This window comes from Pimephales promelas, chromosome 4 (genome assembly GCF_988280905.1).
Source record: "Pimephales promelas chromosome 4, fPimPro1.hap1.1, whole genome shotgun sequence".
In the NCBI taxonomy this organism is placed as follows: Eukaryota; Metazoa; Chordata; class Actinopteri; order Cypriniformes; family Leuciscidae; genus Pimephales; species Pimephales promelas.
In genome coordinates this window covers 49841404-49863198 of record NC_142772.1, presented here as the reverse complement: position 1 = coordinate 49863198, position 21795 = coordinate 49841404, and the positions used below count along the sequence as shown (strand labels likewise).

Here is a 21795-nt window from a genome sequence, read left to right as displayed (position 1 = left end):
GTGTGTATCATTATTATAGACGTGTTAGCGATTTGGCGACGGATAGCCGTGTTGTTTGAGTGTGAGATTAGAAATCTAAACCGCTAAAGAGCTAACGTTAATGTCAACAAATGCTGATGCGCTTACTTAGTGCGTTGAGTTATTTTGACTGACATTTCGCTTCTGATTATGATGTGTGTGTGTGTGTGTGTGTGTGTGTGTGTGTGTGTGTGTGTGTGTGTGTGTGTGTGTGTGTGTGTGTGTGTGTGTGTGTGTTGTCATGTTTAATATCCTGATGTGATTATGATCATGTGTGTCTGTCTTTTTATACTCCTGTCCTCTATGGTAACACACTGATGTGTAGCGTGAGGTCATCAGTGAGGTCATCAGTGCACTGAGGTCATCAGTGAGGTCATGGCCAGTGCCGCAGCGAGCGAGAGTCCAGCCGGAGCCGAGAACAGCAGCGGTGGGACTCAGGACGGCACCTTCGAGTGTAACATCTGCCTCGACACATCCAAAGATGCCGTCATCAGCCTGTGTGGACACCTGTTCTGGTGAGACCGCACACACACACACACACACACACACACACACACACACGTCTGGTTCGCTATCTCTGTGGGGACTCTCCATAGAAGTAATGTACTCAAATCTATATTGGAGGACTCATAATTCACGTGCACGTTGTAACACCATGTCATCATGCAAATTTCTGTCCTCATAAACACACACACACACGCCTCTTCTGGTGAGACCCTGTGTGTGAATGTGACTCGCTCAACTCTTGTTTCTCTCTCCTCTCGGATCGCTGCTGTGACGTGTGTGTCGTCCAGCTGGCCGTGTTTGCATCAGGTGAGTGTTGCAGTGTTTCAGTGTTTCATGATCATGTGACGTGACTTTAGTTCGATGCACCTGAACCGTGTGTGTGTGTGTGTGCAGTGGCTGGAAACCAGGCCGAACAGACAGGTGTGTCCCGTGTGTAAAGCAGGAATCAGCCGAGAGAAGGTGATCCCGCTGTACGGCAGAGGCAGCACCGGCCAACAGGACCCCAGGTGTGTGTGTGTGTGTGTGAGAGTGTTGTAGAGCTATGAAATATGAAAGAAACTATTTGTTACTATTTTAGTTTTTCAAAATGGATTATTCTGTGTGATTTATAAGCTTTTTTTCCCTCATAGGGACTGGGTCAAAGTTTACTGGAAATTAATACACACACACTCATACTCATACTCACACATACACAGTAGAGAGTGTCATCATTTTGCGACGCCAGCTCTGATATCGAACTGAACTGAATAGCTCATTATTTGAGTTTATCATCATTGATTCTGTATTTCCCTGTTTCTGACTGTGAAAGCTGTACTGTATGAAGCGTTATATGAGTAATGTGATCACACACACACACCAGTACACCCCTGAGTGAACATTAAAGTGTTTTTGCTGTGGTTCCAGAGAGCGAACGCCTCCTCGACCGCAGGGACAGCGGCCCGAACCCGAGAACCGTGGCGTGAGTATCCTTAACACACTCACAATGATCATCACACACACACACACTCTCAGATTTATATATCTGTATCTGGGCAACGATTAATTGGATCCAAAAATAACGTAATATATTTGTGTGTGTACTGTGTATAATTATTTGTTATACTTAAACTAGGGCTGTGCAAAAATGAATTGCGATTAATCGCATCCAAAATAAAAGTCTGTGTTTACATAATATATTTGTGTGTGCTGTATATAATTATTTTGTATATATAAATACACACACATGCATGTATATATTTAAGAAAATGTGTTATTTATATATAAAATATTTATATTTATATAATATAGATTATGTATTTTTATATATATACAGAATTTAAGCGCAAATAATTCTTAAATATATACATGCATGCATAGCTATTTATATATACAAAATAATTATATACAGCACACAAACACAAATATATTATGTAAACACAGACTTTTATTTTGGATGCGATTAATCGCAATTAATTTTTGCACAACCCTAATTTAAACACACAAAAGGGAAGAATGATTATGTTTGAGAAATATTTGCATGTATATATCTAATTTATATTATATCTAAATTTAATTTTTTTATATATACATTTTCTGAAATATATTTGTGTGTGTTATATTTATACATATGTATAATTATACACACACATATTATGTAAACACAAACTTTTATTTTGAATGCGATTAATTGTTTCACAGCACTTTTTTTCGAATATTATAATGTATATATACATATGTATACACACACACACACGTCAGTCCCTCCAGAAAAACGTGATTATGCGATCTTGATTAATAATCAGCCGAAGTCCGCATATTTATTTGCATTTTTCAGGCACGCTGCACTTTCCGTGCATGATTTCATAATCCTCGCATTTTCATTCTGAAAAGTCCCATAAATCTGAGCAGAAAGTTGAGAAACGTTGCGTTTGCTTCACGAGAGCCGCCGCTGTCGCCATGGGAACGTTATGAAGTGGCGTGGCGTGAACATCATGGAAAAGCTGTAAAACAGGAGCACACTTTCTTTAATTATATTTATTATTTACAGAAGTTGTGGCATATCCCGTTTGTAAAGCTACCGAACGTGTTTGACTCATCAAAGTTTTGTAAGTTTGATGTGTTTATTAAGGTCTGAAATATTCCAGCACGTTCTGTGACGTATATGTTTGCGTATCATAGCGAGGGATAAGAAATGCCTCTTCGCGTCGAGAGCAGGGCGTTGGGAATCACTTCTCTTCTTCATCAAACCGCAGTTTCAGCGCATTTCCAGGAACGATCAGAGTGTGTCTGCAGGGACTGGCGTCGCAACGCAATGGTTGCACAAGGCTTCTGTGATGAAAGTGTTACGCGGACGGAGGGTGCTGGGCTAATTCATTAGGCGGACGCGCGTCCCGGCGGGGCTTATTAGGCGTCCCAGCGGCGGCGCGGGCGAGGGATGACTACAGCGTTGCATCACACTCACACACTCCTCTGAACATGAGTCTGCCGTCGACAACACTACAATACTATTATTACTTGATATAAAACTGAAGTATTAAAACAGATCTATATAAATTATATTTATGTTTAATATTTATATATAAACAATATGAATGTAAGCCAGAGGAGAACTGGCCTGGGTTCTCCCAAAGTTTTTTCTCCATCCAATCTGATGGAGTTTTGGTTCCTTGCCACTGTCGCCTTGCTTTTGGCTTGCTCAGTTGGGGTTATTTAATATTTAACAATATTATTGATCTGTGTTGTACTACTTTCATGTTATCAGTGTGAAGCTGCTTTGATGCAATCTGTATTGTGAAAAGCGCTATATAAATACATGTGACTTGACTTGACAGATCATGATATACACATTAAAATGACTACATTTGACTAAAAAGAACTAATTCAAAGTATTAATAAAATACTATAATGGCATTTAAATTAGGATAAAATGTTGAAAATCAGGAAAAAAGTTGAATTACTTTGTCTCAAGTCTGAATTTTGACATTTTTGGTCAAGTCAATGTTATAATTTTGACTTTTCAAGGCAGTTTTGACTTTTTATCATTGATAATGACTTAGATCAAAATGTTGCCTTATTTCAACTATGAAAAGTATGACTCTTTGATAATAATTATACCTTATGTGTGTGTGTGTGTGTGTGCAGGGGTTCCAGGGCTTCGGCTTCGGTGACGGAGGCTTCCAGATGTCGTTCGGGATCGGGGCTTTTCCTTTCGGGATCTTTGCCACGGCGTTCAACATCAACGACGGGAGACCGCCTCCAGGTGAGACTCGAGCACACCTGCAGTAACAGCTCATTAATACAGTCAGCAACTAAAACACGGTTTTTCACGGAATGAACTCAAGAAAGGAGGAGGATGCAAATGAATCTCTAGCTGTTTCCATCCACACGTTTTTATCCGCATTAAAGGATTAGTTCACTTTTGAAAAAACTTTAGCTGATAATTTACTCGCCCCCGTGTCATCCAAGATGTCCATGTCTTTCTTTCTTCAGTCGAAAAGAAATTAAGGTTTTTGATGAAAACATTCCAGGATTTTTCTCCATATAATGGACTTCAATGGGGACCAAACGGTTCAAGGTCCAAAAGACAGTTAATAACAGTTTCAGATGCAGCTTCAAATGTCTTTAAACGACACCAGACGATGAATAAGGGTCTTATCATGCGAAACGATCGCTTATTTAAAAACTTATTCCAAAAATGTAACTTTTCTAAGGACAAATGCTAGCCTTGCTCTATTCTGTGAGGCGCGTTTGTAACGTCACGTAATACGTAATTACGTTCAAAAGGTCACGGGCGACGTAGCCGGAAGTACAGAGTCAGTGTTTACAAGTTGAACGCATAGGTTGAACGTGCAAACTAACTCAAACGCCGTTTACAAAAAAGGAATTAAAAGGTAAAACAACGATGTCGGACGATTTTGACTCTGTACTTCCGGCTACGTCGCCCGTGACCTTTTGAACGTAATTACGTATTACGTGACGTTACAAACGCGCCTCACAGAATAGAGCAAGGCTAGCATTTGTCCTTAGAAAAGTTACATTTTTGGAATAAGTTTAGAAATAAGCGATCGTTTCGCATGATAAGACCCTTATTCATCGTCTGGTGTCGTTTAAAGACATTTGAAGCTGCATCTGAAACTGTTATTAACTGTCTTTTGGACCTTGAACCTTTTGGACCCCATTGAAGTCCATTATATGGAGAAAAATCCTGGAATGTTTTCATCAAAAACCTTCATTTCTTTTCGACTGAGGAAAGAAAGACATGGACATCTTGGATGACACGGGGGCGAGTAAATTATCAGCTAAAGTTTTTTCAAGAGTGAACCTTTAAGTGATATTGAAGGACAACGCCTGATATAAACAAGTTTGACCTTTGACCCCGCAGCAGCCCCAGGGACCCCTCAGCACACGGACGAGCAGTTCCTGTCTCGCCTGTTCCTGTTGGTGGCGCTGCTCATCATGTTCTGGCTGCTGATCGCCTGAACAGACATGCTCTCACTCAGTGTGTGTGTGTGTGTGTGTGTCGTTTACAGTCCCGACATCTGAACATCAAATTGAGATGCGTTTACCAGGTGAGTGAAACACCAGCAGATATTAGGGAAATTAAATGAGTTTTTGCTTAAACAAGCTCAATGATCTGCTAATGTGGTCAAGAAAATAATCTTTGTGATTTTGTGTGTTTTTTTTCTGACTCCACTGGTTAGGGTTTTATGCAAAAACTCACTTCATTTTGATTTATTTCTCCAGAAAACAAGACCTAATATCTGATGGCCTTTTACTACTCCTTTAAATGCATCTTGACTTAAGAATATTTAGATATTTGGACTGGAAACAAGACAAAAATACTGAGAAAGAAAAGCTTTTTTGGCTCTTCCTGAAGGCTATAGATTCACAGAAATCTCAGTTGTGTGTGTGTGTGTGTGTGTGTGTGTCTCCTGATGGGATTTTAAAAGAAACTCGTCTTTTTCTATGAAAGAGATTGCATGTCTGCGATGCTGTAAACACACTCTTCTGCTCGTGTTCCTGGACTTTCCATTTCTAATCCCTCATTGGAGTTTTGTAGAGTTACGGTGCCAAATGATGTCACTCGTGTTAACAGCAAAACAATATTTGTAGAAATCCCATAAACACATAAACGCTCTTCTGGACCATAACCTTGAACGTTTCATTTTTCCTTTCATTAACAATTTCAATGTTTTTCTTTTGTAAATATATTTCAACAGGGATTACACTAAAGCTTTGATCATTCTAATAAAACGGTTGTAGAAATTAATTCAGAGCGTCTTAATGACGCATGATGATTTATTCATATAGAATGACGATGTTTATTAAGTTTCTGCGAATATTTGGGAGGGAATGTGTGAAAAGCATAAGCACATGTCGACTGTCCAGATGATTATTAAAATTAATTTTAAACATGTTTTTGAAGGGTTTTTATTGTGTGTGTGTGTGTGCCGTCTTCTGTTAAACTAGTCAAAACTATGATAAAGTGATGAAAATATGAGGAAAAGGATGAAATTACTTTTTTTGTCTTAAGAATTTTGACATTTTAATGTCATTAATTCAACCTTTGATGTCATAATTCTGACTTAAGGCAGTTTTCGACTTTATACCATTGACTGTAAAAAGATATTGTTGGTTTAACTTAAAAAAGTAAGTAACCTGGTTGCCTTAAACTTTTAAGTTGATTGAACTGGAAAAAGTGAGTTAATACAATGAAGGAGATTGATTTAATCATCAGAAACTCAAAATAATAAGTTATCTCAACTAAATAAATTATTTAAGTTGATTTGACAAAAGAAGAAATGTTGTGATAACAAATCTTGAAAATATTTTTTTTACAGTGTTGATAATTTTAATTGTCGTAATTTCAACTGTCACAATTATGATTTTTTTGACTTAATTATATCTTATAACTTACTGTCATAATCAATTTTGACTTTTTACAGCTTCAGTCAGAAGAATTTTGAGTTTTTGACTTACAATTTGTCATATTTCAACCATTGTCATAATTAATTTAAACTTTTTCTGCAGTTTTGACTCGAATCAGTTTAGATTTTTTCCTACATCTTAAGTCGGAATTTTGAATTTATGCTATATCAGAATTTTGACTCATAATTTCAACCATAATGTCATAAGTCCAAGTTTTTGGCACAATTCGCAATTTTGACTCGAGTCAGTTTTGACTTTTTTTTTCTTCAAAATCTTTAATTCAGAATTTTCACTTCACATCATCATTTTGACATGTGTCTGAATTTTGACTCATCATTTCAAAAATACAAAACTGGTGTGCACATCCCAAACACCCGCCGCCTGCAAGACAACCGAGTAACAAACGAAAAAAGAAGCGTGACGTCCGTACACTGAAAATAGTCGTACAAATTTTGACTTTTTTACGTCTTATGTCGGAATTTTGACAGTCATAATTTCTCCAATAACTGACAGTCAGATGTTTTCGGGCTCCAGTGTAAAGCTGCATGTACTCGTCTTGCGTTCACTGGTCCTTGAACTCTGCGTCAAACATGATCTTCTGGATCTGCATTTTAACCGCGGCTCTTTTCTGCGGCGTCAGTCTTTTGAGGGCCGGGACGAAACTCAAGAGGAACAGCTCGTCCTCATCCAAGGCTTTCTGGACGCTCTTTAGAGGCTCGTTCTCCGAGACCCGTGTGTGTGTCTGATGCTCCGAGACCCGCGTGTGTGTCTGATGCTCCGAGACCCGTGTGTGTGTCTGATGCTCGGCTTCACTGGGAATCTTCCTCTTCCTGATGTGATTGCCCAGGAGCGAGAGGTTTTCTCTGTGTAAAGGTCTTCCCTCTTCATCTTACACTGCACCACTGCAGGACAACAGTTTCAAACATTTATTCTTCAAACTATTACAAAAATAGGTCTAGCAAATAACCTTGATATCAGCTTTAAACGAGGGAAAACACCAACAGGCACGTTTTACAATGATGGTTAACAGAGCTGAATGCATATAACACTTTACAACAAGGTTCATCAGCTCCCTTTCGAACTGTCACACAGAAAGGCTTCAGTCTTCATAGAAAAAGAGTTTCCCAAAGCGTAAAGCTACGCAATACGACAGTTCGAAAGGGTAGCAAGGTTACGTTAGTAATGGAGTTGCTAAATAACAAGAACTAATAATGAACAATATCATTCAGCTTAAAATCTTGTGACCATTAGTTAATGCACTGAACTAACATGAACAAAAATTGAACAGCTGGATAAATACTGTAACAAATATTTTGATCATTGTTAGTTCATGTTAGAAATAAAAATTACAAATAAAATGCATTTTTATTATTTATTTATTTATTTATTTATTTAGATGCAAATTAGCATAGGACTATTCTCTATGCACAATGCATTTTTTCAGCTTTTTGGAATGATGTTGTACTGTCTTTATTAAAATAAGCCTCCTTTTTTTGCCCGAATAAAATATTAAAGAACACTATAGCTTAAGATCTCTGCGTCTTACTTGTGAATAATAATTTACAGACTAATAACTAATTATGTGTATGAATATGAAGGGTTCTACAGTAAGTATGTTTATTTTCACTAAATAGTGCGTGTAAAGCCCGCGCGCGCGTGAGATTTGACGCACTGACCGGAGAGCCCGACGGACGCGGCGATCTCCCTCCACGCGTCGACGCGCCGCTCCGAGCGCCGGTACCCGCGCAGCGACGCGTTGTAGAGCAGCGGGCGCGCGAACACGGTCTGGATCAGCTTCTCCTTCTCAGCCATTGAGTTTATTATTGAGTTGCCGCGGGGACGCGGCGCGTTTAAATCGTATTTCCGGCGCGTCAGAAACGCGCGACTCACGCATCGCAAGCGATTGGTAGATCACAGTTCGCAAGCGGATTAAGTGAATCAGGCTCTGATTTGATCATTTTTATTATTCGTCGTGATGATCCGATTCTGAGCTTGAAGATCAAGCCGTGACTTCTGTTCATTCCTATGAATTCATAATATCATACAATTCAAATTTCCTGGTTACTGGTGGGAGAATCCTGGGAATGAATAAAGTCAACACGGCGAACAGTCTGAGGGACAATCCTCACATTCTCTTTTGATTAATTTATGGGAATATTATTTTATGGTTATTATAAAAATAAAACATAAACAGTAGAAACAACCTCCCTGCAACACTCCATCTGAAGCTTATAGTTTTTGGTTACAAAAAACAACCAAATATAGGAACGTTCTGTGTTTTGCTGCTTATATTTTTCCTTCTTATTCTTGTGATATTTTTTCTTGTCAGCTGGAACATAAAACAAAAGTTCAGCCAAAAACACAAATCTTTTTGTGTTAGATCATTTAAAACAAACTTAAGTCTTGTAAAATTTGAAGAAGTGTAGGAAAATAAACGGGCTGAATATTAATATGCCATATTTGTCTCGGTGTTTAATTCCTGATCAAGACCTTTTGACTGACGCTTGTGTTTCTATTTGTGACGCGACGCTCTGTTTAGCCCCGCCCACACTCAAATCTCATTGGTCTAAAACCCCGCCATGACGTCCCGCTTGCGCGGTAGAGGCGCGTGTCGCGCACTTTTGACGCGCCTGTGCAACAATTCCGGGAGCGCGTTGAGATCGACGCGTCTCAATAAACTCAATGGCCCTGACGGAGAAACTGATCCAGAGCGTCTCCGGTTACCCGGTGCTCTACAACGCGTCGCTGCACGATTATCGCAGTTCCGAGCGGCGCGTGAACGCGTGGAGGGAGGTCGCCGCGTGCGTCGGGCTCTCCGGTCAGTGCGTCAACATCACGCGCGCTCGACACGCGTTTGACTTTGAAAAGTGTTTTTGTGTTCTGTTGATCTTGATGATTTCACACACACACATTTACAGCTGGAGACTCCGCACACTACAACGCGTCCGTTTCAATCTAACTGTTTGTGATCGTTGATTATTAAAGGCGCGTTCTGATTCTGACGCGTCGCTCGCGCTATAATGATGGACAATATAATGAAGTTAACAGGGATTCCTCTAGCGCGCGTTCTTGAGTTCCATATGTGTCGAATTATTAATATTTTTCAACCTTTTAATCCGCTTCCGTCGCGCTCCGTCTAAACGCGCGTCTTTCTGGAGAACTTTATAAAGTCTCTGATTCACAATATGAGTGAAGATTTATGATACTGTGCGATAAAAGAGACATTTATTAAAATTATCGCAGTATTGCAGTGATATTAATATACACCTTTTTATTGTGTCATAATCATATAGGCTACTTGTCATATTTCTATTCTTTAATGTTATTATTATGTCTTGTATTTACATTAAAGCTTCTTTCACTGAGGAAAATCAAATGATTGTCAATAAAGCTCTTTCTGATTCTGATTTTCATATAAAGGCTGATACAGAGGATGCACGTCAAGCGTTTACTTTATAATGCTTTTATATGATAAACTGCTAAAAATCAGCATGAAATTAAAACTGTCTATTCTTATTTTTGCATGGAATATTGTAATTTTTAGTATGTATTATAAATGATTATCCGACAGTCGAATTCCAGCTCAAGCCCCGCCTTCATTTGTTCTTAGAGGTCACGTGTTTGACTCGATGTTCGTCACTATCAGTTTCATCTCGACTTTAATGTTCAATAGCGTGTTATTCATATTCTCATCTGTATCTTCCCGTGTAATATACATCATTAAGACTGAATTTGCTCTTTTAATATCGATGTCTTTAATGCATTTTAACTGCTTATGAAGGAGAAAATTATAAAGTGAAAAACAGTCTTTCGAGTGCTCTGTGTCGGCTCAGATCCGGCCCACATGCGGATCAGGCGTTACAGATGTGGCCGGATCTGAGCGACACCGTGTTTCTGTCCGTGTCCATCGTGTTTTTCACTGTAAACTAAAATTACGGTAAATTTACGTTAAAAAATCTGCAGCTCTGGTTGCCAGAAATGTACCGTTAAAAATACAGTTGCAAAATTTTAAGTTCTACAGACTTAATTTGACAGTAAAAAAACATATTTGACTATCTGACAGATGCACTTTTATGATGGATGTGAGTTTAACGCTGTTCTCCTGCTGCAGTGATCGAGTGCAAGAGAAGATGGAAGACCATCAGGGACCGATACATCCGAGAGCGGAGACTCTGCAAGCTGAAGAGAGAAGAAGGAGGCCGGCGCCTGCATTACTGGCCACACAGAGAAAGCCTCTCCTTCCTGGACAATCACATCCGGAAGAGGAAGATTCCCAGCGAAGCCGAGGCTCTGGAGGATCCGGACGACGGGGACGGAAGCGCTCGCGATTCGCCCGAGGAGTCGCTCGACGAGTCCAGCGGCGGAGACTCAAAGTCCAGCCTGGGAAACCAAGCCAAGAGTGACGGCAGGTTTGAGCCCAAGCATCCGCTCAAAGCGGCGATCCCGCTGACTCCCATAATGCCCCTGTCTATCGTGGCCCAGCTCAAACCCCTGCAACACATGAGGCCGCTGGCGTCCGGTCCTCCTCCGGGCCTGAAGGGGGCGCCGGCGTCCGGTTCATCAGCGCAGCCCGCGGAGGATCCGACACACACGCGGGTCTCGGAGCATCAGACACACACACGGGTCTCGGAGAACGAGCCTCCAAAGAGCGTCCAGAAAGCCTTGGATGAGGACGAGCTGTTCCTCTTGAGTTTCGTCCCGGCCCTCAAAAGACTGACGCCGCAGAAAAGAGCCGCGGTTAAAATGCAGATCCAGAAGATCATGTTTGACGCGGAGTTCAAGGACCAGTGAACGCAAGACGAGTACATGCAGCTTTACACTGGAGCCCGAAAACATCTGACTGTCAGTTATTGGAGAAATTATGACTGTCAAAATTCCGACATAAGACGTAAAAAAAGTCAAAATTTGTACGACTATTTTCAGTGTACGGACGTCACGCTTCTTTTGTCGTTTGTGTTACTCAGTTGTCCTGCAGGCGAGCCCAAACTGGGTGTTTGGGATGTGCACACCAGTTTTGAATTTTTGAAATTATGAGTCAAAATTCAGACACATGTCAAATTTATGATATGAAGTGAAAATTCTGAATTAAAGATGTAAAAAGTTCAAAACTTACCTGCGTCAAAATTGCAACAAAAAGTGACATTATGGTTTAAATTGCGAGTCAAAATTCTGACTTAAGTCGTAAAAAGTCAATTGACCTAATGACATAAAGTCAAACCCTAACCCTAATAAAGTCAAATTCTGACTTAAGACATAAAAATAAAATCTGAATTACTTGTCAGATTAAAAGCTGAGATTTGACATTATGCTTGAAATTACGAGTCAAAACTCTGGCTTAAATCGTAAAAAGTCAATTGACGCGAGTCAAAAATGACAAAAATTCTGACGTAAAATTTTTTTTTTTAAATGTTACTTACAAAAAGTTGGAATTATGTCATTATGGTTGAAATTAGGAGTCAAAACTGACTTGAGTTGTAAAAAGTCAAATTTTGATTTAGTCAAAATTCTTCTGACTGAAGATGTAAAAAAGTCAAAATTACAACAAAAAGTTTAAATTATCACACACTAAGTCATAATATAAGATACAATTATGCCATAATGACAGAATTTTGACTGACTTGTAAAGTCAGTCAAAATTGCAACAAAAAGTGACATTGTGGTTTAAATTGCGAGTCAAAATTCTGACTTAAGTCGTAAAAAGTCAATTGACCTGATGACATAAAGTCAAACCCTAACCCTAATAAAGTCAAATTCTGACTTAAGGCATAAAAAGTAAAATCTGACTTGTGTCAAAATTGTGACAAAAAGCTGAGATTTGACATTATGCTTGAAATTACGAGTCAAAATTTTGGCTTAAATCGTAAAAAGTCAATTGACGCAAGTCAAATATGATAAAAATTCTGACGTAAATTTTTTTTTTTAAATGTTACTTACAAAAAGTTGGAATTATGTCATGGTTGAAATTACGAGTCAAAACTGACTTGAGTCGTAAAAAGTAAAATTTTGATTTAGTCAAAATTCTTCTGACTGAAGATGTAAAAAAGTCAAAATTACAACAAAAAAATTAAATTATCACACACTAAGTCATAACATAAGATATAATTATGCCATAATGACAGAATTTTGACTTAACACGTAAAAAGATGAAATTGACTTCAAATCTGACCGTTGAAATTATAATTCAATTATTATAATAAAAATATAAAAAAGTTATAATTCTGATTTAAGTTATAATTATGACTGATATAAAAAGTAAAAACTGCCTTAAAAAGTCAGAATTATGACAAAAAATGTATGACATTGTCAATAAAATATATTGACACAATATATTTTTATTTATCAATATCTATACTTGAGACAAAAGAATCATTTCAACTTAAAGAGCGACGAACACACTCGTTCACTCCAGATCTGTCACTCAGTAAAAGTAAAAGTAACTTCACACTGAAACATTTGATGCTTTATTTGTGTCTGAAGCTGGAAATAAAGTCCTGAGCGTTTGACTAGCTTTTTGATTAGAGATTTAGTGGCACAAAAGACCCTGTTTTTGTCAAATATCACTTAAAAATGTTCTTGCATCATTAAATATCTTGAACTGCTACAGTCTCGCGTGGATGTTAAATATGTTTGGATGATTTTTTTTTTAATGCAGAGATGCACCGATATGAAAATTTTGACCGATACCGACCGATAATTCTTTATATTTGAAAGCCGATAACCGATATATCGGCCGATAAATCTAAATCCAAATTTGTATGTAATTTTTGAGAGCCTGATTATAAAAACAAAAGTCTCATCTGTAAAATCCACGTCTCAAACACACAGTTATAATGTTCTTATATTATAATTTTATGTAGCCGATATGAGAAACTTAACTGTTGCACTTGACAATATTTTCCTTTATTTATTTTTTATATATATATATATATATATATATTCCTTTTTTGATTCCAATCATATTCAAAACCATCATGTTGAACTGAACAATAATCCATTATTTATCAGCTTTAATATATCGGACAAATTTTCTTATCAGACCGATATATAACATTAAAAATGAACCGATATCAGCCGATATATCCTGCATAAAATCCGTTTTTTAAAGATCTCACATAAAATAAATGTGAAATAATAACCGATGGAAGTCGGGGAATCATCATCATATATTTGAGCGTCTCAGTCGAGCGCTGCTTTCCTTCAGCGTTTACTAACAGACACAAAGGGGTTAAAAGTAGAAACAATCAATTTAACACAACTGTAAAGCACACACTGAAATATATCGGAATTAATAACATCCTGAAACCACATGCATTTTTATAATGTATGAGACGCAAAAGTATATCAATCCCAATCAACACGACACTAAAAACCATAATCTCAACAATATAAAGCAAATTAATATCAGTAAGCCGCTGTTTATCGGGATCTGTGATCCTCCTTATCGGTGTGGCTCGAGACAGATTCTGAAAATCCATTAATTCCTGATGAAAAGCATGTGTTGGACTCGTATGATTACAAAGGATTTGTGGAGAATGAATAGAACATGTACAATATGGCTTTTTGTGAAAGGAGAGACACTGAAGGAGTGTGTTTGGGTGATAAGACACGAGTCGAGACGCCGCTCAAGTCTTTCTGTCGCGGGAAATTAAGAGCTTCAGAAATTATGATGTGCAACAGTTCAACACGGATAAAAGATTAAAAGAAAATATACAACTGCGAAAAATGTTTTCCAGTCGGAATCTCAAAACAAACTGAACAAGGACACATTTACTGGAGAATATTAAAGATATTAGATATTAATTCCTGAAAAATGCATCAAAATTAAGGGAGTTTATGCTCAAAACAAGATCTTGTTCACATTTTTCATTAAACAAGACTTTATATCTTCAGTCGTGTCGCGTCTCCAGTAAATGTGTCTTGATTTAGGCCTAAGTTTTGTTTTTTGCAGTAATATGGGTTTTACGAAGCATTATACTTGTGTTTTTCAAAGTTTCACCATAAAGCAAAATCTATAAGCATCATAGCAACTAACCAAGAAAATACCAACAAACTGCAATTTTTTTAGTCAGTTTGCCAGTACGAATATCAAAACATGCTTAAATCAAGATACATTTACAGGAGAAGCGACTGAAGATAGGCTATTACATTTCTGAAAAATGCATCAAAATTAAGGAAGTTAAAACTCACAACCTCGCCTAATATTGATATATTTTTCAGTGTTTAGATATTAGAGCTGGAAAACGAGCCAGAAACATTGAGGAACAGCAGAATTTGAAATCCGTTGCACAGAATTACATTTCTAATTCGTACATATATTTTACGAGGCGAATGACCTACCCCTGACCCCGCCCCTAAACCTACCCATCACGTGGGTTTAGACAAATGTGCAAATTCACCGGATGAATGGGCTTTATGCACAGCTGCACTACTGGAATTATTGGCCAAACTTGATTAATTCAGGTGTGCCTGACCTCAGTAGTCATGGCAACAATAATCAGACACACCTGAATTAATCAAGCTTGTCCAATAATGGCAGACAGGAAACAAGGAGCTGGCTGAAGTTCAGGAAGTAGTGCAGCTGTGCATAAACTTTTAGTAACCTACGAATTAGCCACTTTTTAATCACTCGTATGAATTTGTACGAATTGGTCGTGAGATAGCGTTGGAAAAATGCACCAGAATTAAAGGTGGAAAATTAGCACAAACTCACTTCATTTTTCATTAATCAAGACTTAATATCTTCTCCTCCAGTAAATGTGTCTCGATTTAGATATTAGTGCTGGAAAACGTCCCGTTTTTTGCAGTGATATTGGTTTTATGAAGCATTTCTGCTTGTGTTTCTCCACGTTCCACCATATAAACCCAAACACAGCTCTGAGCGCTGATAAAGGCCGGCGCAGTGAATGCTGGGATCTGCGAGGGTTAAACGGGTTTGACACGCAGGAAATCTCATGCAAATGCCGGACCCGAAGCTGATCCTCTCGGAGAATCGCAGCACATTTATCTGTCGGCACAACAATGAGGATTTCCGGCTCTCAAACGTCTCATTTGATACAGTGGAATCAGATTTGTGGTCCGCTAAAGCCAGATTACCTGCGTCTCCTGAACACCTTCACAAAACGGCCCAGATTAGCTGGGATTTTCCACACACTTTACACTTTCCCCCCTCGGCTGTATGGAAGGATTATGTTTTGTCTCCTCGCTTTTAATCTATTTGGTAAATGTGTGTTTGACACCGAGCCGCTCTTATATGAGTGTGTTCTCTGAAGCCCATGGCATTGTGGGTCCAGGAGTGGCAGGAGAACATGTTCATGGACCAGAAGCGCTTCTCGTTCAGCATCGACCGCATTCTGGAGAACCGGGAGCCCGTGTCGGAGAGCCCTGCTGGTGTTTCGGGATCCTGCGAGGAGAAGCTGGCCTCGGGATCCGCTCCGGAGACTCACGGATGCTTGTGTTCGCACTGTGGAGAGATTATACACCGTAAGACACGCTTTCTTTCCTTTCTGCACCTCAACATTCAGATCGAGGAGAAACTCCAGGTTAACCTGTGTGTTTGCATGACGTGTCGTGTAGCCTACTCTTCACAATAATGTTCAGTTGACACCCTTAACATCAGCAGTTATTAATCTTAGTTCATATTCATTTTGTCATTTACAAGGCTTTCTTTCTATTGTCCTTTGAATCCTCAAAGAAAAACTCCAGGATTTCATGCGTGTCTCGCGAAAATACTACAATACTATTAGCGAAGTCAGCTCATTACTTCAAAGATTTATAATATTATTATTATTAATTACAGCGAAATCAGCTAATTACAGCAAAGTAAGCGAATTAAAGCGAAGTAAGAGAATTACAGCGAAGTAAGCTAATTACAACGAAGTAAGCAAATTAAAGCGAAGTAAGAGAATTACAGCGAAGTAAGCGATTTACAGCGACGTACAAAAAAGTAAGCTAATTACAGCGAAGTAAGCAAATTAAAGCAAAGTAAGAGAATTACAGCAAAGTAAGAGAATTACAGCGAAGTAAGCAAATTAAAGCAAAGTAAGAGAATTACAGCAAAGTAAGAGAATTACAGCAAAGCGAATTACAGCGAAGCGAATTACAGCAAAGTACAACGAAGTAAGCTAATTACAGCGAAGTAAGCGAATTAAAGCAAAGTAAGCTAATTACAGCGAAGTAAGCTAATTACAGCAAAGTAAGCGAATTAAAGCAAAGTAAGAGAATTACATCAAAGCGAATTATAGCGAAGTAAGCGAATTACAGCGAAGTAAGAGAATTACAACAAAGTAAGCGAATTAAAGCGAAGTAAGAGAATTACAACAAAGTAAGCGAATTACATCAAAGCGAATTATAGCGAAGTAAGCGAATTACAGCGAAGTAAGAGAATTACAACAAAGTAAGCGAATTACAGCAAAGCGAATTATAGCGAAATAAGCTAATTACAGCGAAGTAAGCGAATTAAAGCGAAGTAAGAGAATTACAACAAAGTAAGCGAATTACATCAAAGCGAATTATAGCGAAGTAAGCGAATTACAGCGAAGTAAGAGAATTACAACAAAGTAAGCGAATTACAGCAAAGCGAATTATAGCGAAGTAAGCTAATTACAGCGAAGTAAGCGAATTAAAGCGAAGTAAGAGAATTACAACAAAGTAAGCGAATTGCATCAAAGCGAATTATAGCGAAGTAAGCGAATTACAGCGAAGTAAGAGAATTACAACAAAGTAAGCGAATTACAGCAAAGCGAATTATAGCGAAGTAAGCGAATTACAGCGAAGTAAGCGAATTACAGCAAAGTGAATTATAGCGAAATAAGCGAATTACAGCGAAGTACAACAATGTAAGCTAATTACAGCGAAGTAAGCGAATTAAAGCAAAGTAAGCTAATTACAGCGAAGAAACTGAATTACAGCGAACTACAACAAAATAAGCGAATAACAGCGAAGTACAACGAAGTAAGCTAATTACAGCGAAGTACGACGAAGTAAGCTAATTACAGTGAAGTAAGCGAATTAAAGCAAAGTAAGCGAATTAAAGCAAAGTAAGAGAATTACAGCGAAGTAAGTGAATTACAGCGAACTACAAAATAAGCGAATTACAGCGAAGTACAACGAAGTAAGCTAATTACAGCGAAGTAAGAGAATTAAAACAAAAGTAAGCTAATTACAGCGAAGTAAGCTAATTACAGCGAAGTAAGAGAATTACAACAAAAGTAAGCTAATTACAGCAAAGTAAGCTAATTACAGCGAAGTAAGAGAATTACAACAAAGTAAGCGAATTACAGCAAAGTAAGCTAATTACAGCAAAGCGAATTATAGTGAAGTAAACGAATTACAGCGAAGTAAGAGAATTACAGCGAAGTAAGTGAATTACAGCGAACTACAAAATAAGCGAATTACAGCGAAGTACAACGAAGTAAGCTAATTACAGCGAAGTAAGAGAATTAAAACAAAAGTAAGCTAATTACAGCGAAGTAAGCTAATTACAGCGAAGTAAGAGAATTACAACAAAAGTAAGCTAATTACAGCGAAGTAAGCTAATTACAGCGAAGTAAGAGAATTACAACAAAGTAAGCGAATTACAGCAAAGTAAGCGAATTACAGCAAAGCGAATTATAGTGAAGTAAGCGAATTACAGCGAAGTAAGCGAATTACAGCAAAGTAAGTTAATTACAGCGAAGTAAGCGAATTAAAGCGAAGTAAGCGAATTACAGCGAAGTAAGAGAATTACAGCAAAGTAAGTTAATTACAGCGAAGTAAGCGAATTAAAGCGAAGTAAGAGAATTACAGCGAAGTAAGAGAATTACAGCGAAGAAAGTGAATTACAGCGAAGAAAGTGAATTACAGCGAAGTAAGAGAATTACAGCGAAGAAAGTGAATTACAGCGAAGAAAGTGAATTACAGCGAAGTAAGAGAATTACAGCGAAGAAAGTGAATTACAGCGAAGTACAATGAAGTAAACTAATTACAGCGAAGTAAGCGAATTAAAGCGAAGTAAGCGAATTACAGTGAAGTCAGCTACAGCGAAGTAAGCGAATTACTGAAATTAATTAATTTGTTTGAAATTGATCGTGAAGCAACCGTTACCCTCGGCTTATTTGCATCGTAAAAAAAAATGATTTTAATGAATGTAATGCATGCATGAATTTATCCTCAAGAAATCTAAAATAAAAACCTAGCCCTAACCATAGCTGTCAACCCTCCCGTTTTTTTTTTCCGGGTTTCTCGTGTATTTTAGCTTTTTTCCCGCTGTCTTCCCATTTTAGTATTTTAGTAAAAAAAATCCCTTATTTTGGGGATGGATTCCGGGAAATCTCACTATTTTCAATGTTCAATGATGTCTGCTATGGCCCTAACACTAACATCAATATAAATATTGATTTAATAATTATAAGATATTTCTGCAATAATTGTTAATAACAGGCATTTTACAGATATATTGTTTACAGAATAACGTTAAAGTGTTAAAATATTGGTAATTCTCCAGTCAGCCGGTCACATACGGTCCAGCTGCAGAAGTTCAGATATTTGAATGCATCCGAAGCTCTGAAAGCCGGCTTTAGCCACCTTGTAAAATTCGTAGGAATTCCAGCATGTTCTTCTCAGTGTGTTTTCTGTGCTGTAGTTTGGGGTCCGAGGATGTTAGCAGACCCGGCTCCTGCTGCAGAATCATCCAGCTTCGCTCACGTTCAGAGGAGGGTTCGGCGGCACCGCACGATCTTCACCGAGGAACAGCTGGAGGCTCTGGAGGACCTGTTCCGGCAGAACCAGTATCCCGACATCAACACCCGAGAGGACCTGGCCCAGCGCACACACCTCCGCGAGGAGAGAGTCGAGGTCATCCTCAACCTTTCATAAGTCATCTCTCACCCTTAAACTTACAGCTTACAGAAGTGTGTTCTTGGTCTTATCAAAGGGATAGTTCACCCAAAACTGACGACTAGCCCATGATTTACTCACCCTCAAACCATCCTTGCTGTAAATGACCTTCTTTCAGACGAATACAATCAGTTATATTAAAACATTTCCTGCCTCTTCCGAGCTTTATAATGGCAGTTTCTGTTTTGAAGTCCATAAAAGTGCATCTGTCCATCATAAAAGTACATCTGTCCATCATAAAAGTGCATCTATCCATCATAAAAGTGCATCCGTCCATCATAAAAGTGCATCTGTCCATCATAAAAGTGCATCTGTCCATCATAAAAGTGCATCTATCCATCATAAAAGTGCATCTGTCCATCATAAAAGTGCATCCGTCCATCATAAAAGTGCATCTGTCCATCATAAAAGTGCATCTGTCCATCATAAAAGTGCATCTATCCATCATAAAAGTGCATCTGTCCATCATAAAAGTGCATCCGTCCATCATAAAAGTGCATCTGTCCATCATAAAAGTGCATCTGTCCATCATAAAAGTGCATCTGTCCATCATAAAAGTGCATCCGTCCATCATAAAAGTGCATCCGTCCATCATAAAAGTGCATCTGTCCATCATAAAAGTGCATCCGTCCATCATAAAAGTGCATCCGTCCATCATAAAAGTGCATCCGTCCATCATAAAAGTGCATCCGTCCATCATAAAAGTGCATCCGTCCATCATAAAAGTGCATCCGTCCATCATAAAAGTGCATCTGTCCATCATAAAAGTGCATCTGTCCATCATAAAAGTGCATCCGTCCATCATAAAAGTGCATCCGTCCATCATAAAAGTGCATCCGTCCATCATAAAAGTGCACCTGTCCATCATAAAAGTGCATCCATCCATCATTAAAGTGCATCTGTCCATCATAAAAGTGCACCTGTCCATCATAAAAGTGCATCTGTCCATCATAAAAGTGCATCTGTCCGTCATAAAAGTGCATCTGTCCGTCATAAAAGTGCATCTGTCCATCATAAAAGTGCACCTGTCCATCATAAAAGTGCATCTATCCATCATAAAAGTGCATCTGTCCATCATAAAAGTGCATCTGTCCATCATAAAAGTGCATCTGTCCGTCATAAAAGTGCATCTGTCCGTCATAAAAGTGCATCTGTCCATCATAAAAGTGCATCTGTCCATCATAAAAGTGCATCTATCCATCATAAAAGTGCATCTGTCCATCATAAAAGTGCATCTGTCCATCATAAAAGTGCATCTGTCCGTCATAAAAGTGCATCTGTCCGTCATAAAAGTGCATCTGTCCATCATAAAATTGCATCTGTCCGTCATAAAAGTGCATCTGTCCGTCATAAAAGTGCATCTGTCCATCATAAAAGTGCATCTGTCCATCATAAAAGTGCATCTGTCCATCATAAAAGTGCATCTATCCATCATAAAAGTGTATCTGTCCATCATAAAAGTGCATCTGTCCATCATAAAAGTGCATCTGTCCAAACGTATGTGGGCCGTCACAGTGTTGCTGCATTCTTAGAAGATATTTTTAGTGCTGGAATCTGACTTGTGCAAACCTGATTAATGCTGCAACTGTAAAAAAAATCATTGTGATTTAAACGGTAAAAGGCTGTAAAAATGCTATACAGTGAAAAACTGTTAATTGGTTAACAGTAAGTTTCTGTGATATACTATGAAAAGTCTAACCGTACCTTTAATGTGATTTTACAATAAAATACCATTACATTCACAGTTTTTGGAAGTGAAAAAGAACATTGTATAATTTACAATGAAAAACCGTAAATGTTAATTCCCACAATTCCCTGCGTGACACTTCACATTTTATGTATTTATGTTGAAATAACTGTTTCTGGTATTTCTCAGTTTTTTCTAATCAGTTATGTACATTAGGGTTTTATGTTACATTTAATGTTGTTAAATTAATATTTATTGCATTTTTACAATGTTGTGTGTGTTTAGTGTGTGCGTGTGTGTGTGTGTGAATGAAACTGTGCAGCTTCTGTATATTAGTATTAATTTTAATGTGGAAAAGCTGCTTGTGATGAGCTGTGATTGATCATGTGACTCTCATTTCCGCTATGATTGGTGGATATCAGTCTATTACAATAGTACAAAACAGATATTAGTACTTCAATAGGTCGGTAAATAAACATTATCTGATAATGAAACATGATTTTTACTGTAAACTTAAAGTAAGTCTCTGTAAAACCTAAAATGTTGCTAAATAATTTCTGGCAACAACAGCTGTCGTTTTTTTTTTACCGTAAATTCAACAGATTTTGTTTTACAGTGTGGAAGTCTGTGTAATAACTGTGTGGTTGTTGTAGGTGTGGTTTAAGAACCGAAGGGCGAAATGGAGACGACAGAAGCGGCTTCCCTTCAGCCTTCCAGACGACTGGAAAACTGTCCTTCACAGCGACTGACGCCAACATTATGATTATGAATATGATGTCCTCAGTCTAAAGACCAGAGAGCTG

General features: G+C 38.2%; 3 protein-coding genes and 1 long non-coding RNA gene across 4 annotated transcripts in view; 3 read left to right on the top strand and 1 right to left on the bottom strand.

Annotated features, from left to right (window-relative positions):
* Window positions 1-5497, top strand: part of rnf185 (ring finger protein 185) — a 5620-nt gene extending 123 nt beyond the window's left edge. The window contains exons 2-7 of the mRNA XM_039661488.2: window positions 344-533; window positions 813-831; window positions 919-1031; window positions 1429-1483; window positions 3646-3763; window positions 4886-5497. Coding sequence (XP_039517422.2) covers window positions 394-533; window positions 813-831; window positions 919-1031; window positions 1429-1483; window positions 3646-3763; window positions 4886-4983 — 543 coding nt within the window. The 5' untranslated portion in view covers window positions 344-393 and the 3' untranslated portion in view covers window positions 4984-5497. The remainder of the gene's footprint in view (window positions 1-343; window positions 534-812; window positions 832-918; window positions 1032-1428; window positions 1484-3645; window positions 3764-4885) is intronic.
* Window positions 5498-6628: 1131 nt separating this feature from the next.
* LOC148981785 (uncharacterized) lies at window positions 6629-8294 on the bottom strand. The gene is made up of 3 exons (XR_016168409.1): window positions 8109-8294; window positions 7238-7334; window positions 6629-7183 (listed from the first exon to the last, which is right to left on the bottom strand). It is a non-coding gene; the product is annotated as an uncharacterized LOC148981785 (long non-coding RNA).
* A 697-nt stretch (window positions 8295-8991) lies between these two features.
* Window positions 8992-13303, top strand: LOC120471661 (uncharacterized). Its single transcript, XM_089130684.1, has 2 exons — window positions 8992-9250; window positions 10544-13303. The coding sequence occupies exons 1-2, from the start codon at window positions 9115-9117 to the stop codon at window positions 11221-11223; spliced, it is 816 nt and encodes a 271-aa protein (XP_088986810.1). The 5' UTR covers window positions 8992-9114; the 3' UTR covers window positions 11224-13303.
* A 1532-nt stretch (window positions 13304-14835) lies between these two features.
* Window positions 14836-21795, top strand: LOC120471590 (homeobox protein goosecoid-2). The gene is made up of 3 exons (XM_039661462.2): window positions 14836-15912; window positions 19052-19263; window positions 21646-21795. The coding sequence occupies exons 1-3, from the start codon at window positions 15705-15707 to the stop codon at window positions 21739-21741; spliced, it is 516 nt and encodes a 171-aa protein (XP_039517396.2). The 5' UTR covers window positions 14836-15704; the 3' UTR covers window positions 21742-21795.